Here is a 15904-nt window from a genome sequence, read left to right as displayed (position 1 = left end):
ACCTACTTTGTGCTGGGTATTATGCTGGGCACTGGGGGATGCCAAGACAAAAATGGGTAAAATAGTCTCTCCCTTCAAGAGCCTTGTATCCAGTTGGCAAGACACAACCCATTCCACAGATAATTAAATACAAAAATACATATAAATTATATTTTCCTGTATACACATTTCTCTATGAACATGTATAGAAACATCTATATTTACATGTACACATTGAGAATACATGTAGTGTTTCTTATACATGTACACACATGTCCACCCAATATACATACGCATGCACCTATTGTGTTTATGCTTGTGTACATGCATGTATAGAGACATGCATTTGTACATGTTTACATTTATATGCATATGTACAATATTACATATATTTATAAATTACAGAGTCATTGAGGGGGTAGCCAGGAAAGACCTTGTACTGGAACCTGAACTGAGCCTCAGTGGGAGTGAGAGATTTTAAGTGGCTGGGGGAGGACCGGGGCCATATTGGATGCAAAAGCATGTCAGAAGGGGAGGAGATGGCAAAGTCTGGGTGTGTGAGGAGAACAAGGACAAAAGACCAATGTGGTTAGAGCATCAAGTAGACCAGGGGGCCGGAGGAGTAACAAGACTGGCATAGCAGGCTGGATGCCAATGGTAAAGGGTTTTCCAGTACCAAATGTAGCAGATTATGGAGCACTATGGGGCCACTGAAGATTCTTGAGAAGAACGCCATGGTCAGTCCTGCCGTTCATGAATATCTATTTAGTTTCAAATGTATCAAGCAATATAAATGTCATATCTCTGAGTCTAGGGGCAAAGGAAGAAATGAGATGTACAGGATTTGGGGATGGAGGTAGAGAGAATCCCTCCATCCTTTCCCTTGGGCAAGCTGGGATCCATCCAGGTCCTTGAGGACATTGAGGAAGAGACACTGGCCACTTTATTCCAGGTAATCCCTGGGCCTTCAATCAAGGCCATGGGGGGAAAAGAACTCTAAATTTGGAGTCAGGCGTCCTGGGTTGAACTGTGTCACTTTGGGTAAGTCATTTCTGAGCTTCAGGCATCAGCTAAGGAGCAGATTGAACTCAGATACCTCAACAGCTCCTTCCAGGTCAGAATTCCCAAATCCTAAATCTCCAAGAGCCAGGGAAGGCCTTGATCCCCATCAAAATCAAGATGACTATCAGGTCTCTTCCAGGCCCCATCCCCTGGGCTCTACCTGAACTTCCTCAACTAAGAAAGGAATCTTTGAATTTCATAAATTCAGAAATGAAAGGAACCTGAGGTGCCATAACAATAAGAAAAAGAATGGCTAGCCCTTTAAGACATGCAAAGCACTTTGCTGATAGTATGTCATTTTATGGGAGGTGGAGGGGGGTATTATCAGCCCCATTTTGCAGATAAGGAAACTAAGGCTAAGAGAAGATAATTGACTTGTCCAGGGTCAGAGAATGAATATGAATCTGAGTCTTCCTGATTCCATTTTGTAGATGATGAAACTAAGGCCCAGAGAGGTCATAAATTCACAAGACCTAGAGCCAAGAGGGACCTCTGGGGTCTTCTAATCCAGTTTCATCATTTTGAAGATGAGGAAACTGAGGACAACAGAGGCTAAGTGACTTGTCTAAGAAACCATAGGATCATGGATCTGTCGCTGGCTCTAGTCTAAACCATTGACTGATAATGAAACCTTTTAACCAAGGGGGAAAACCCTTCTTTTCCCATTGTTTTGGGGGAAAGGGGCTAAATATAATACATAAAGGGTCGAGGTTAGGCTTTTCAAAAGGGGGAGCATTATGAAATAGCACAAGGGGGAGACTCCTATAGGGAGAAGTCAAATTAAGAGAAATGGTCCCAAAATTAGGAATCCTGGGTCTTGGCTCTTGCTTCCGCTCCTAATTAGCTTGTGACCGCTTTTTAAGAGGAAGGATAATATCTGTTATAAGCTTTGATTTAATTCATCAATCATTTGTTATGTGCCTACTATGTGCTTTATTGTGCTAGAAAATAAAAGACAAAACCAAAGTCCCTGACCTCAAAGAGCTTCCATTGCACTGAAGAAACCAATATGTGCACAAATAAATGTATGCAAATGCATGCAGAATCAGTCTGCACTCATTTTGTCAGAGTAAGATGGAGGGACTTCCAGGGAACACCAACAATTGGGGGTAATCAGAAAAAAACCTCCTCTAGGAGGTAACTCCAGAGCTAAGATTTGAAGTGAACTGGGAATTCTATGAGCTAAATGAGGAGAGCAAAGGCACGGAGGCTGGAAATAGATTGTAGTGTATAGGGCCAATATGGCTAGGAAGTAGCATAGGAGAGAGCCATGGGAGATCATTCTGAAAAAGTAAGTTGGAGCCAGAGGGTGAAACTCTTTCAACACCAAACTAACTTTTTATTTTATCATAGATGCCATAGGGAGCCACAGTGGCTTCTTGAGCAGAGGAGTAACATGGTCACCCTTTGCTTTAGAAAGATAAATTTGGGAGGATATAGATTGCTCTATGAGGTACAGGAGGGAGAGGGAGCCAGGAATGATTCCCAAGTTAAGAACTGAAGCCTCTGGGGGACAGCTGTGTCCTCAGCAAGAGCCCAGAAGGGAGGGAATTGGGGAGCTTTTGAGAAGGGAGACAAGTCCTTTTTCTCAATCATAGATATACTGCAGATCCTCTTACCCCTCCAGAGGATTATTTTTATCCTTTTGAACTGTTTTTTTCTAGCTCCAACAATCTTGTATGCTGAATTATTGCACCTCATCTCTGGGACAGACAGATTGGGCCATTCAATTGATGGGAGTCATATCAATTATCATTCCTCTCCCCCACTCCCATTTCTGGGAGAGCAGATGTGGGTGACGGAGCAGATTGCTGGATGGACTTGCATTTTTGAAGTGTTAATTTCCCCAGATGTAAATAGCTCACTGCCTTATCTACAGGTAGACAAAGCCACCATTCCCAGAGCCCAACTTGTGGGTAGACAAATGCCCTGAGTCCTTGTGAGCTCTGGGAATGGGAGGCCATTAACAAAAATGCACATCCTTTTGGAAACCTGCTAAAAACTCCATGAAAATAACTGCAATGCCATTCCTCATCCAAATGAAAGGTCAGGCAAGTTACTCATCCCACTTTGGCCTCAGTTTCCTTCCCTATAAGATGGGGTTGGGCTAGACCAGGGGTTCTTCAACCTAAGGTCTGAGAACTTATTTTTTAAAAATATTTTGATAATTATATTTCGGTATGATTAGTTTCCTTTCTAACTCAATGAGGTGAACGTTAAAAACCTTGTTCTGAGAAGGCATTTCTAAGCGTCAACAGTGTCCCAAAGGCAACAAGCACCTAGACTAGAGCAGCTTTTTGTCTCAGCTAGCTCTCAGTTGATGATTCTTTGAATGGATCTGAGTTGCTAATTGCTCTTCTTTTTTCCCAACCTGAATTATATCTTGTTTGCTGTCTTTTCTTTTTAATTACTCAGGTCCACACCATGCTGTCCTCCTCCCCATAAACCCTCATCAGCATTGCACTCTCCCTTCTAGAATATCTTTTATAACAGTTGAATAAAAAGTTAGAATTGGAGAAAAAAGAAAAGGTACCTTCATGGTAACCAATAAGAGGATGGAAGACCCATTAGAGAAGGAAAAAGCCTAAAAGAGGTGGCGTAGTGGAGGGAGCATTGGTCTTGGAGTCAGGAAGACCTGAGTTTGTATCCCACTGCAGACACTTAGCAGCTAGAAAAGTCACTTAGCCTCTGTTTGCCTCAGTTTCCTTATCTGAAAATGCACAATAATAGCCTATACCTCCTAAGGTTATCGTGAGGATTAATTTGAGATAATTATGTCAGTGTTCAGAACAGTAACTGGCTCATAGCAAATACTATATAAGTAATAACTATTATTCAGAAGACAAATCTCCTTGTTCCCTACAAAGCTAGCTAGATGGCTGAACACAGTAAGAATCAGCTGAGCAAGCATATAGGGATGGGAGAGTGGATTGCAGTGCAGCTGCTGGCCATGGTACTAGGGACTGTTTGGGGACTCATCACTCCCATCCCTTCACCACCAATCATTGGTTTGTGTGATGGTTAAAGTCTCATTTATATGGCAGCTCTTCACTGGAAGATTATTCAAGCCTTTGCAAGGCATTATCCACAAACCATGGAGAGGCTGAGCTCCCAATGGCCACTTCAGCGTGACGATGAATTGTCTGATCATTGGAGAGAATTCTTTGTGCCCTGAAGCCCAGAGGAGAGCACATACAGAGAAGTGGAAGGATGGGGTGCCTCAGGCAGAGACAGGACACAGCAAATCAACTCCAGCTTAAAGAAAGCGAGAGCCTTAAATACCCATCCTTTTCAAACTTACTCAAACTTTCACCACATTTCAGAAAGGAATTCTTCCTCCTCTTCCATGCCAACACTGAATAGATTGGGGAAAAGTTTCAAGGCTGGACCTCAAAGATAGTCTTCTTCTCAAGGATAGTGTAACCTGTCAGTGTTGCTTTGACATTTGGAGTGTAGTTGGGCCACATGAGGCAGCCTTCTGCTCTTCTGTCTCAGTTTACCCCGCACCTCTCCCCCATATAATTTCAGCTCCCAGAAGATGGGCATGGAGGATATGAAAGAATTCGGATTATGGAGCTGGGAAATTCTGTCCCTCTCAAATCCCACTTTCTTCTCCATAAAATGAAAGACTTGAAGTAGATGACCTCTGAGGTCCCTCTCAGTTTGGGGCTATGATCTTATGCACTAGTGGTAGTCTCTCGATGACCAAGAATGACAATTGTCTTTGTGCATTATCATCTATTGATGTACCCTCATGTGGCTTTGGAGTCCAAAGGCTGAGGCGCAGAGTTTGTGGCACATGGGGCATGGGACGCCTGTTGTTATGGGAGGTGCGGTTGTGGCCTGGTGTCGGCGTTCACGTGCAGCGGCAAGATGTCGACGTCGCTCATCTTCAAAGGTGGTGGCGGCATGGTGAATGTGGGTTCGCCAGCTGCTTCTGTCAGAGGCAACGAGTTCTGGTTGCTTTGGTGTCATGCCAGCCCACTTCAGGTTTGACTTTAGATGATCCTTGAATCTTCTTTGGTCGGCCTTGTTTCCTGAGTCCAGCTGGCAGTTCACCAAAGAATACCTGTCTTGGTATTCGCTGTGGGTCCATGCAGATGACGTGTCCAGACCATCGTAGCTGGGTTTTGAGGACCAGGACTTCGATGCTGGTGGAGTTGGCTCTGTCGAGGACTTCCTGGTTGGTGATTCGGTCCTGCCATCGGATCCTCATGATTGACTGGAGGGAGCGTTGATGGAATTGCTCCATCTGTTTCATGTGCTTCCAGTACAGTGTCCATGTCTCACAACTGTACAGGAGTGAGCTGAGGACCACGGCGTTGTACACTTTGAGCTTCATCGCAGTGCTTACACCTCTGTGTTGGAGCACTTTGCAGCGTAACCGCCCAAGTGCCTGGTTGGCCTTTTGGATCCTGGCATTAATCTCGTGGCCTAGGGACCCATCGTTGGCAATGGTGCTGCCCAGGTACTTGAAAGTGTTGACGTCAGAAAGCTGCGTGCTGTCGATTGTAATGCACAGCTGGTTCATTGGCCTCCCTGGTGCAGGTTGGAACAGCACCTCTGTTTTGCTGAGGCTGATAGTCAGGCCAAACAGTTTTGTTGCGGTGGAGAACCTGTCCACAATGGTTTGGAGATGATTTTCTTGGTGGGCCATGAGAGCACAGTCATCTGCGAAGAGAGCTTCCAGGATGAGTCTCTCTGTTGTCTCTGTTTTTGCAGTCATGCAGTGAATGTCGAATAGTGAGCCATCCAGTCGGTATTTGATGTAGACGCCCAGGTCTAGATCCATCACAGCATGTCGTAATACTTGGGTGAAAAATAGGTTGAAGAGTACTGTAGCGAGGACACAGCCTTGTTTCACGCCATTGGAGATGTTGAAGCAATCGGAAGTCTCTCCACCAGATAGAACTTCCCCTGTCATGTTGACATGAAAGAGCTGGATCAGTTTGATGAATTTTGCTGGGCAACCGAGCTTGCTGAGGATCACCCACAATGCGTCCCTGTTCACTGTGTCGAACGCCTTTGTCAGGTCTATGAAGACAATGTAGAGACTCAGGTTCTGCTCAAGGCATTTTTCCTGCATTTGCCTCACCATGAAGACCATGTCGATGGTGCTGTGATCTGGTCAGAAGCCACATTGTGATTCAGGCAGGTTCTGCTCTGAAACAGATGACAGGAGTCTGTTGAGCATAACACGGGCGAGGATCTTTCCAGCAGTGGAGAGTAGTGTGATGCCTCTGTAGTTGTCACAGGCTATAGGGCTATGATGGAGGCATCTCTGAGTTCTGGGGGCATGTCTTCCTCTTCCCATATGCTCTTCAGCACTATATGGAATGCCTGGAGCACCTTTCCATTTAAGGCCTTGTCTACCTCGGTTGGGATCCCGTCTTTACCAGGTGCCTTGCCTGCACTCATTTGTTTAATGGTTTTTTTGGACTTCCTCTATTGAAGGAGGGACGTCAAGTTGTTCAATGGTGCAGTTTTGGGGGATCTGGTCAAGGGCGCTTTGGTCGACTGAAGAGGGTTGGTTGAGAAGATGACTGAAGTGGTCTTTCTACCTGTTGCTGATGCCTTTTTTATCTTTTATGAGTGTCACCATCAGAGGATAGCAAGGGAGTGGTGGTGGGTTTTAATGGCCCATAGACAGTCTTGAGGGCACTGAAAAATTGTTTGTAGTTTTTCATATCAGCAAAATGCTGGATTTCTTCTGCCTTTTTTTCCCCCACCATTGGTCTTGCATCTTCCTGATCTCACGCTGTGCCGTGGCTTGGAGAGACTTGAATCTGTCCTTTTTAGGAGCAGAGTTTGGGTTATTTTGCCACTCCATAAAGGCTTTGTTCTTTTTGCTCAATAGGTCTTCAATAGCAGTGTTGTTCTCGTCGAACCAGTCCTAGTGGTTGTGTTGTTTGGGGCCTAGGACTGCCTTTGATGTTTCCTTCACTGAGTCTCTGAACTGGTTCCATTTCTTGGTTGAGCTTCCAGTGAGTGGTCCCTTGGCAGACAGCTTGTCGTCCAGGCAGGACTGGAATGTTTGCAAATAAGATAGATCTCTAAGATGACTCAGGTTGTAAAATGCACGAACTGTCTGGGAGCATTTTGGATGGCGAGGTGCAATGCACATTTGAAGAGTCGCTCTAACCAATCGGTGGTCTGTCCAGCATTCAGCTCCTCTCTTATGTACTAGTCTTCTCTCATACATCTGGGACACTATGTTTTTCACTTCCATATTTAACAAGAAAAAGTGAGTCCCCTGGTGTGGACTGCCATCCATGTAGAATAAAATCCAAGGTATTGGTCTTTCCCCAGGTCATGGGTATTAAGTATGAGTAGAGCAGGTTCTCTCATTGCTACATTGCAATTAAGTCATAAAAGTGTGCCTGTATGTGCAATGGTATAACAGAAAATGTGATAACATCCCCAGGGCAGGTGGGTATAACTGTTCTTGTCCTTAAGGTTTATAAGCTGGGAATAGATCATCAGGATGGTTTTGATATTCACCAGCCTGGAGGCAGAGAATTGACCATCATTGTTGTTGCTGGCTAGGTGATGCTGGGGGTCAGCATCTGAATGGAAAGGTGGGAAGAGCCATGCTAGTGGGAATGCTCAGATGCAGAGCTAGTGTTAGTTAGTATGGAGTTCAGGATGGATCAGAGACTGGAGTTAGCATGCCAGGGCTCACACTGACATAGCAGGTAAAGGCAGCAGAGATTAGGAAAGGGAAGAGAGGCAAAGGCTCACTAATATTTCCTCTTGTTCAGGTGTTCTAGTTGTGACCAATTCTTTATAACCCCATTTGGGGTTTTCTTGGCAAAGATACTGGACTACTTTGCCATTTCCTTCTCCAGCTCATTTTATAGGTGAGAAAACTGAGGCAAACTGGGTTAAGTGACTTGCCTAAGGTCATGTAGCTAGAAGGTGTCTGAGACTAGATTTAAACTTGTGAAATGTTGCATCTTTCTGATTCTAGATCTGGAACTCTATCCACTGAGCAACCTAGCTGAAACATTCTTCTAGAATACTAGAATCTTCAGTTTTTAAAAATGCCTCCTCCTTTGTCTCTTTGCTTTGTCCCAGGTCACAAGGCACTTGACCAAACTTTTTGACAGCATTGCAGATCTTCAGTTTGCAGATGGCCAGGGGCCAGCAGCCAGCAGAGCCATTGGGATGTATAGCAAGGAGAAGGAACACGTCCCCTTCTATACTGAATGCGAATGCATAGGACATGTAAGCAAAGATATATTCATGTATGGTATATAAAATACAGTCTGTCGATATATGTCAATATACAGCATAAATGTAAAGCTGCTAAAAACAAATATACGCAATATGATTATATATAAGGAAGTTCAGGTAGGAAGGCATTAGTCATTGGTAACATAAACTTCTTCACTTTTATGACTAGGGAAAGTGGGGGCCCAGGCAAGTTTAGTGACTTGCCCAAGATCATATAGGTAGTATGGGCAGAGAAAATATTTGAAGTGGGTCCTTTGGCGGGGTTTCAGGTCTAGGTCTTCTGTCTCCTCATACACTATTCTTCTTGCTGTGTGATGTTCTCTTCTTTCTCCTGTTATCAGCTATGCTCTCATCTAAATATTGTATTCCCTCCCCATCTCCCAGTGGAATGTAAGCTCATCAAGGTTGGGAAGTGATCATTTTTGTTACTGTTTCCCCAGATATAGCAAGTTTGATGTGGCCCTGTTGATCCATTTTTTAAAATTAAATTTCATTTTTAAGTGCAAATCTACCTTCTCTCCCTTCCACCTATCCACCCCATAGACAAAGCAAGCAAAAGAAAACTCCCATTACAAACATTTGTAGTCAAAACAAATCCCTGCATAACCCCAAATCCAGTTATATGTATGCATATATGTGTATGTGTGTGTATATATATATATGTATGTATGTATATGCCTCAATCTGTACCCTGAGTCCATTCCTTCTCTATCAGGAGGTAGTTACCTTATTTCATTTTGAGTCATCTGGAATTGTAGTTGGTCATTGTGTTGATGAGGGTTCCTAAATTTTTCAGTTGTTTGTCTTTACTTTTACTTTATAATCTAGCTATAATGTTTAAATTAGTATTGGTTCTTCTCACTTCACTCTGTTTCAGTTCACACAAGTCTTCCCAGGTTTCTCTTCATCATTTCAGATACAATAATAATCTATCACATTCACTTACTAAAATTTATTCAGCCACTCCTTGATTTATGGACTCTTCCTCAGTTCCTAATTCTGTGGAACCACAAAAAAAATCTGCTATATGTATTCATTGGTATATAAGTGTCCCTTTTCTCTTCTTTGTTCCCTTTCATGCAATCGTTGGATCAAAGTATATGAACAGTTTAATCGCCTTCCAAATTGCTTTCCAGAATGGCTAGAATAGTTCACAGCACCACCAACAATCCATTAATGCAGGGGTCCCCAAAATTTTTACCCAGGGGGCCAGGTCACTGTCCCTCAGACCATTGGAGGGCCGGACTATATATATAAAAAAAAACTATGAACAAATATGTATAGTGCTGTCTGGGATAGCAGAGGCTGCAGCTCCTTTACATGGCACCTTCACAAAAACTGATCATGTATTAAGGCAAAAAAAAAAAACCTTATAACCAATTGCAGAAAGGCAAATATATGAAATTTCAGACTATATTTTTCTGACTCTGAGAGGGGAAAGTTGAGGTCTCCAGGTCTCCCACTAGTAAAGTTTAACTGTCTATTTCTTCCTGTAACTCATTTAATTTTTCCTTTAAGATTGTGGATAGGACAGTATTTGAAGATATTGCTTCATTATTTATGGCTCCTTTTAGCAAGATGTGTTTTCCCTGTTTATCTCTTTAAATTAAGTCAAATTTTACTTGTGCTTTGTCTGAGATCATAATGGCAATGCCACCTTTTTGAACTTTACTTGAAACATAATAGATTCTGCTATAGTCCCTTTTTAAATTCTATGTGTCTTTTTTTCAATCTTTTTTTTTACATTTTTAATTTCATTTTATGTATGGGTTCATACCATTCACATTCGTAGTTATTATTGCTAACTTGTACTTCATTCCATCTCATTTTCTTCTTTTTATTCTTCACTCCCTATCCTTTTATCTTGCTTCTCCTTCAAAGTCTATTTGGCTTCTGATCATTGACTCCCTTAATCTCTCCTCTTTTTACCACCCTCACCATTGTTTTATCTCCTTCCTTTGCTGTTGAGTAAACTACAATTCTATACCCAACTTAGTGTGGATGTGTGTGTTTCTTTGTGTGTGTGTGTGTGTGTATTTCATCTTTGAATCACTTCAAATGAAAATAGGATTTAACCATTGTCTGTCCCCCTCCAACATTTTCCCTTTCACTGTAAAAGCTTTTTTATGTACTTCTTTTATGTGAGATAATTTCTCCTGTTCTTCCTCTCTTTTTCCCCTTCTCCCACTGCATTCTTCTCTCTCATCTATCCATTTTTTAGACTATCCCAACAAAATTCATTTATTCCTTTGCTCTCTGTGTATGTAGAAGCCTTATGGCAGTGATAATAAAGATACAGACATTAGGAATTATGTGTATCATCTTTTCAGTTTAACCTAATTGAATATTTTATGATTTCTCATTTCTATTTACCATTTTATGCTTGAGTCTTATATTTTCTTATATTAGAAAGATAATTTTTTATTCATCACTGTTTTTTAATTAGGAATGTAAAAAATGCTTTTATTAAATATTCATTTTTCCCTTGGAGGATTATACTCAGTTTTTCTGTGTAGGATATTCTGGGTTGTTGGTCTAGCTTAGCTCCTTTCCCACCTGGAATATCATTCCAAGCCTTCTGATCCTTTTATGTGGTAGTTTATAAATCTTGTCTGAGCTTGACTATGGCTCCATGATATTTAAATGGTTTCTCTCTATCTGCTTGAAATATGTTCTCTTTGGCCTGGGAACTCTAGAATTTTGCTAAGAGTTTTCATTTTGGAATTTTCTTCAGATGATCAATGGATTTTTTTTAAATTTCTATTTCATTCTCTTGTTTTAGTATATTGAAACAATTTTCCTTTATAATTTCATAAAATATGACATGCAGGCTTTTTCTTTTAGAAGGTCAAATAATTCTTAAATGTTTTCTCTTTCATCTGTTTTCCAGGTCAGTTGTTTCTTGAGTGAGATGTTTCACACTTTTTTGTCTATTTTTTCCATTCTTTTGAATTTCTTTCAATATTTTTTGATTTTTCATGGAGACATTAGCTTCCAGTTGTCCACTTCTAATTTTAATGGATTCTATTCTGCAAGGAGCTTTTGCACCTCTTTTTTATTTGTTTTTTTAAAGAGTTATTTTCATCAATTAAGTTCTGACCTCTTTTTTCATTTGGCCAATTCTGTTTTTTAAGTTATTATTTTCTTCAACAGTTTTTATGCCTCTTTTACCAAATTATTAATTGTCTTTTCATTATTTTCTTGCATCAATCTCATTTCTTTTCCAAACATTTCCTCTACCTCTCTTATTTTTAAAAATCAATTTTTATCTCTTCTAGGAATTCTTGTTAGCCTTTTATCCAATTCACTTTTCTTTGAGACTTTGCTTGAAGCTGATCTTGAACTTTATGTTAAAGTTGGGTCTGTTCCTTAGATGGAGGTGGAAGAGAGGCATTGTCCCAAACTTCAGACTTTTTCACACTTCCGTTTTCAGAGATAGTTCTGGTGATTTGGAAGTTTTTGGCACTCCCAAGGTAGTGTGTTTTAGGGAAAAGTATAGTCATTGCTTCCTTATAACCAGAAATAATACAGCTCCTCAGGACCTTTGTTCCCTTGGGTCCAGAAGCAATACTATTCCTTGAGGTCTCTGCTCCTTTGTGACTAAAATTGATACTGCTACTCAGGCTCTTGTTCTCGTAACCTAAAGCTTTTCTCTCTGCCCTGAAGTGGGAACAGTCAATGCATTTGCCAAACAACATCCTATCCTGCAATCATTGCTCTCCCAAGGACACCCCAGCATATCTTTCTGACCATTTACCAGGTGTTCTTACTGTCTCTGACTTGAGAGCCCCTGAAACTGCGCTACTGTTTTCTCCTCCAAGTCCACAGTTGGTGTTGCTGTCATGTGACTGCTCCCCACCCCAGTGTCACAGAACTTTACTTCCAATCTCCTAAGTTGCCCTAGCCTAGAAAACTGTCTTACCTTGACCTTTAGTTGGCTCTGCTGCCCCAGAATTCAATTTGAGGCATTATTTTAAAGTTGTTTGGAGGGGGAATATTGGGAAAGTTCAGCTGCTTCCTCTACTCTTCTATCTTGAATTCACTCCCAGACGTTTGTTTTTTTCCTTGGCTCTGTCCTCCATTCATCTTTTTAAATTTTTGCTGCACTGGTTTTGTTAGTGCAAGACTTTTTAAACTTCACATAATCTAAATTATACATTTTGCCTTTTCTGATTATCTCCTTTTTAATGATGATGTCCTTCCATTTTCTAAAAATAGATATTTTATTCAGTTTATGATATCACCCTTTGCATCTAAGTCATATGCCCATTTGGAGCTTGTTTTGATTTATGATATATTGAAATAATAGTCTATACCTATGCAATGCCAATGTGCTTTCTGGTTTTACCAACCATTTTTGTTGAATACTGATTTTTTTCCAGGTAGCTGGAATATTTAAGTTTATAAAATACTAGGTTATTATACTCATTTGTTTTTGTTTATTATGTACCTAATCTTTTTTTATTTTTATTTGGTCATTTCCAAACATTATTCATTGGAAACAAAGATAATTTTCTTTTCTTCCCTCCCCACCCTCCCACCACCTCTTCCATAGCCCACATGCAATTCCACTGGGTATCACATGTGTTCTTGATTCAAACCCATTTCCATGTTGTTGGTATTTGCATTAGAGTGTTCATTCAGAGTCTCTCCTCAGTCATATCCCCTCTGCCCCTGTAGTCAAGCAGGTGCTTTTCATCAGTATTTTTACTCCGACAGTTTATCTTCTGCTTGTGGATAGTGTTTTTTAGATCCCTGCAGATGGTTCAGGGACATTGCATTGCCACTAATGGAGAAGTCCATTACCTTTGATTGTACCACAATGTATCAGTCTCTGTGTACAATGTTTTCCTGGTTCTGCTCCTCTCGCTCTGCATCACTTCCTGGAGGTTGTTCCAGTCTCCATGGAATTCCTCCACTTTATTATTCCTTTTAGCACAATAGTATTCCATCACCAACATATACCACAGTTTGTTCAGCCATTCCCCAATTGAAGGGCATCCCCTCATTTTCCAATTTTTGGCCACCACAAAGAGTGCAGCTATGAATATTCTTGTACAAGTCTTTTTCCTTATTATCTCTTTGGGGTACAAACCCAACAGTGCTATGGCTGGATCAAAGGTCAGACAGTCTTTTATCGCCCTTTGGGCATAGTTCCAAATTGCCCTCCAGAATGGTTGGACCAATTCACAACTCCACCAGCAATGAATTAGTGTCCCTACTTTGCCACATCCCCTCCAGGATTCATTACTTTCCATAGCTGTTATGTTAACCAATCTGCTAGGTGTGAGGTGATACCTCAGAGTTATTTTGATTTGCATCTCTCTGATTATAAGAGATGTAGAACACTTTTTCATGTGCTTATTAATAGTTTTGATTTCTTTGGCTGAGAACTGCCTGTTCATGTCCCTTGCCCATTTATAAATTGGAGAATGGCTTGATTTTTTGTACAATTGATTTAGCTCTTTGTAAATTTGAGTAATTAAACCTTTGTCAGAGGTTTTTATGAAGATTGTTTCCCAATTTGTTGCTACCCTTTTGATTTTAGTTACATTGGTTTTGTTTGTACAAAATCTTTTTAATTTGATGTAGTCAAAATAATTTATTTTACATTTTGTGACTCTTTCTAAGTCTTGCTTGGTTTTAAAATCTTTCCCTTCCCAAAGGTCTGACGTGTATACTATTCTGTGCTCACCTAATTTACTTATAGTTTCCTTCTTTATGTTCAAGTCATTCACCCATTCTGAATTTATCTTGGTGTAGGGTGTGAGGTGTTGATCCAAACCTAATCTCTCCCACACTGTCTTCCAATTTTCCCAGCACTTTTTAATCAAATAATGGATTTTTGTCCCAAAAACTGGGGTCTTTGGGTTTGTCATAAACTGTCTTGCTGAGATCATTTACGCCAACTCTATTCCACTGATCCTCCTTTCTGTCTCTTAGCCAGTACCAAATTGTTTTGATAACCACTGCTTTAGAGTATAGTTTGAGATCTGGGACTGCAAGTCCTCCTTCCTTTGCATTTTTTTTTCATGATTTCCATGGATATCCTTGATCTTTTGTTCTTCCAAATGAACTTAGTTATTGTTTTTTCTAATTCAGTAAAGAATTTTTTTGGTAGTTCAATGGGTATGGCACTAAATAAGTAAATTAATTTGAACAGGATTGCCATTTTTATTATGTTAGCTCATCCCACCCATGAGCAATCAATGTTTTTCCAATTGTTTAGATCTAGTTTTAATTGTGTGGAGAGTGTTTTGTAGTTCTGTTCATACAGTTCCTGTGTTTGTCTCGGCAGATAGATTCCTAAGTATTTTATTTTGTCTCAGGTGACTTTAAATAGAATTTCTCTTTCTAATTCTTGCTGCTGAGCTGTGTTGGAGATATATAGAAATACTGATGACTTATGCAGGTTTATTTTGTATCCTGCAACTTTGCTAAAGTTGTTGATTATTTTGACTAGCTTTTTGGTTGATTCTCTAGGATACTTTAAGTAAATCATCATATCATCTGCAAAGAGTGACAGCTTGGTCTCCTCATTGCCAATTTTAATACCTTCAATTTCTTTTTCTTCTCTAATTGCTACTGCTAGTGTTTATAGTACAATGTTAAATAATAGAGGTGATAATGGGCATCCTTCTTTTACTCCTGATCTTATTGGTAAGTCTCCGGGTTTATCCCCATTGCAGATGATGTTTGCTGATGGTTTTAGATATATACTGTTTTATTATTTTTAGGAAAGGCCCTTCTATTCCTATACATTCTATTGTTTTCAATAGGAATGGGTGTTGTATTTTATCAAAGGCTTTTTCTTCATCTATTGAGATAATCATGTGATTTTTATCAGTTTGCTTGTTAATATGGTCAATTATGTGGATGGTTTTCCTAATATTGAACCATCCTTGCATTCCTGGTATGAATCCTGCCTGGTCATAGTGGATGACCCTTGTGATGACTTGCTGGAGCCTTTTTGCTAGTATCCTATTTAAGATTTTTGCATCTATATTCATTAGGGAGATTGGTCTATAGTTTTCTTTCTCTGTTTTTGACCTGCCTGGCTTTGGGATCAGTACCATGTTTGTGTTGTAGAATGAATTTGGTAGAACTCCTTCTTGGCCTATTCTGTCAAATAGTTTGTTTAATATTGGGATTAGTTGTTCTTTGAATGTTTGATAGAATTCATTTGTGAATCCATCTGGACCTGGGGATTTTTTCTTAGGGAGTTCTTTGATGGCTTGTTCAATTTCTTTTTCTGAAATGGGGTTGTTAAGGTAATTTATTTCTTCCTCTTTTATATTTTTGTAAGTATTCATCCATATCACCTAGATTGCCATATTTGTTGCCATATAATTGGGCATAGTAGTTTTTAATGATTGCTTTAATTTCCTCTTCATTAGAGGTGAGGTCTCCTTTTTCATCTTGGATACTGTCAATTTGGTTTATTTCTTTCATTTTTTTAATTAGACTGACCAGTACTGTCTATTTTATTTGTTTTTTCAAAGTACTAGCTTCTAGTCTTATTTATTAAATCAGTAGTTCTTTGACTTTCAATTTTATTAATTTCTCCTTTGAGTTTTAGGATCTCTAATTTAGTCTTCATCTGAGGATTTTTAATTTGTTCACTTTC

At 40.1% G+C, this 15904-nt stretch overlaps 1 protein-coding gene across 7 annotated transcripts in view; it reads left to right on the top strand.

Moving 5' to 3' along the window:
* DNAH11 (dynein axonemal heavy chain 11) overlaps positions 1-15904 on the top strand; it is a 272410-nt gene that overhangs the window by 37200 nt on the left and 219306 nt on the right. For all 7 annotated transcript variants that reach the window (XM_056800511.1, XM_056800512.1, XM_056800510.1 and 4 more), the window contains one exon: positions 8119-8268. In XM_056800511.1, the coding sequence (XP_056656489.1) occupies positions 8119-8268 (150 nt within the window). The remainder of the gene's footprint in view (positions 1-8118; positions 8269-15904) is intronic.

This window comes from Monodelphis domestica, chromosome 5 (assembly GCF_027887165.1).
Source record: "Monodelphis domestica isolate mMonDom1 chromosome 5, mMonDom1.pri, whole genome shotgun sequence".
In the NCBI taxonomy this organism is placed as follows: Eukaryota; Metazoa; Chordata; class Mammalia; order Didelphimorphia; family Didelphidae; genus Monodelphis; species Monodelphis domestica.
This window is presented reverse-complemented; position numbering and strand designations above follow the sequence as displayed.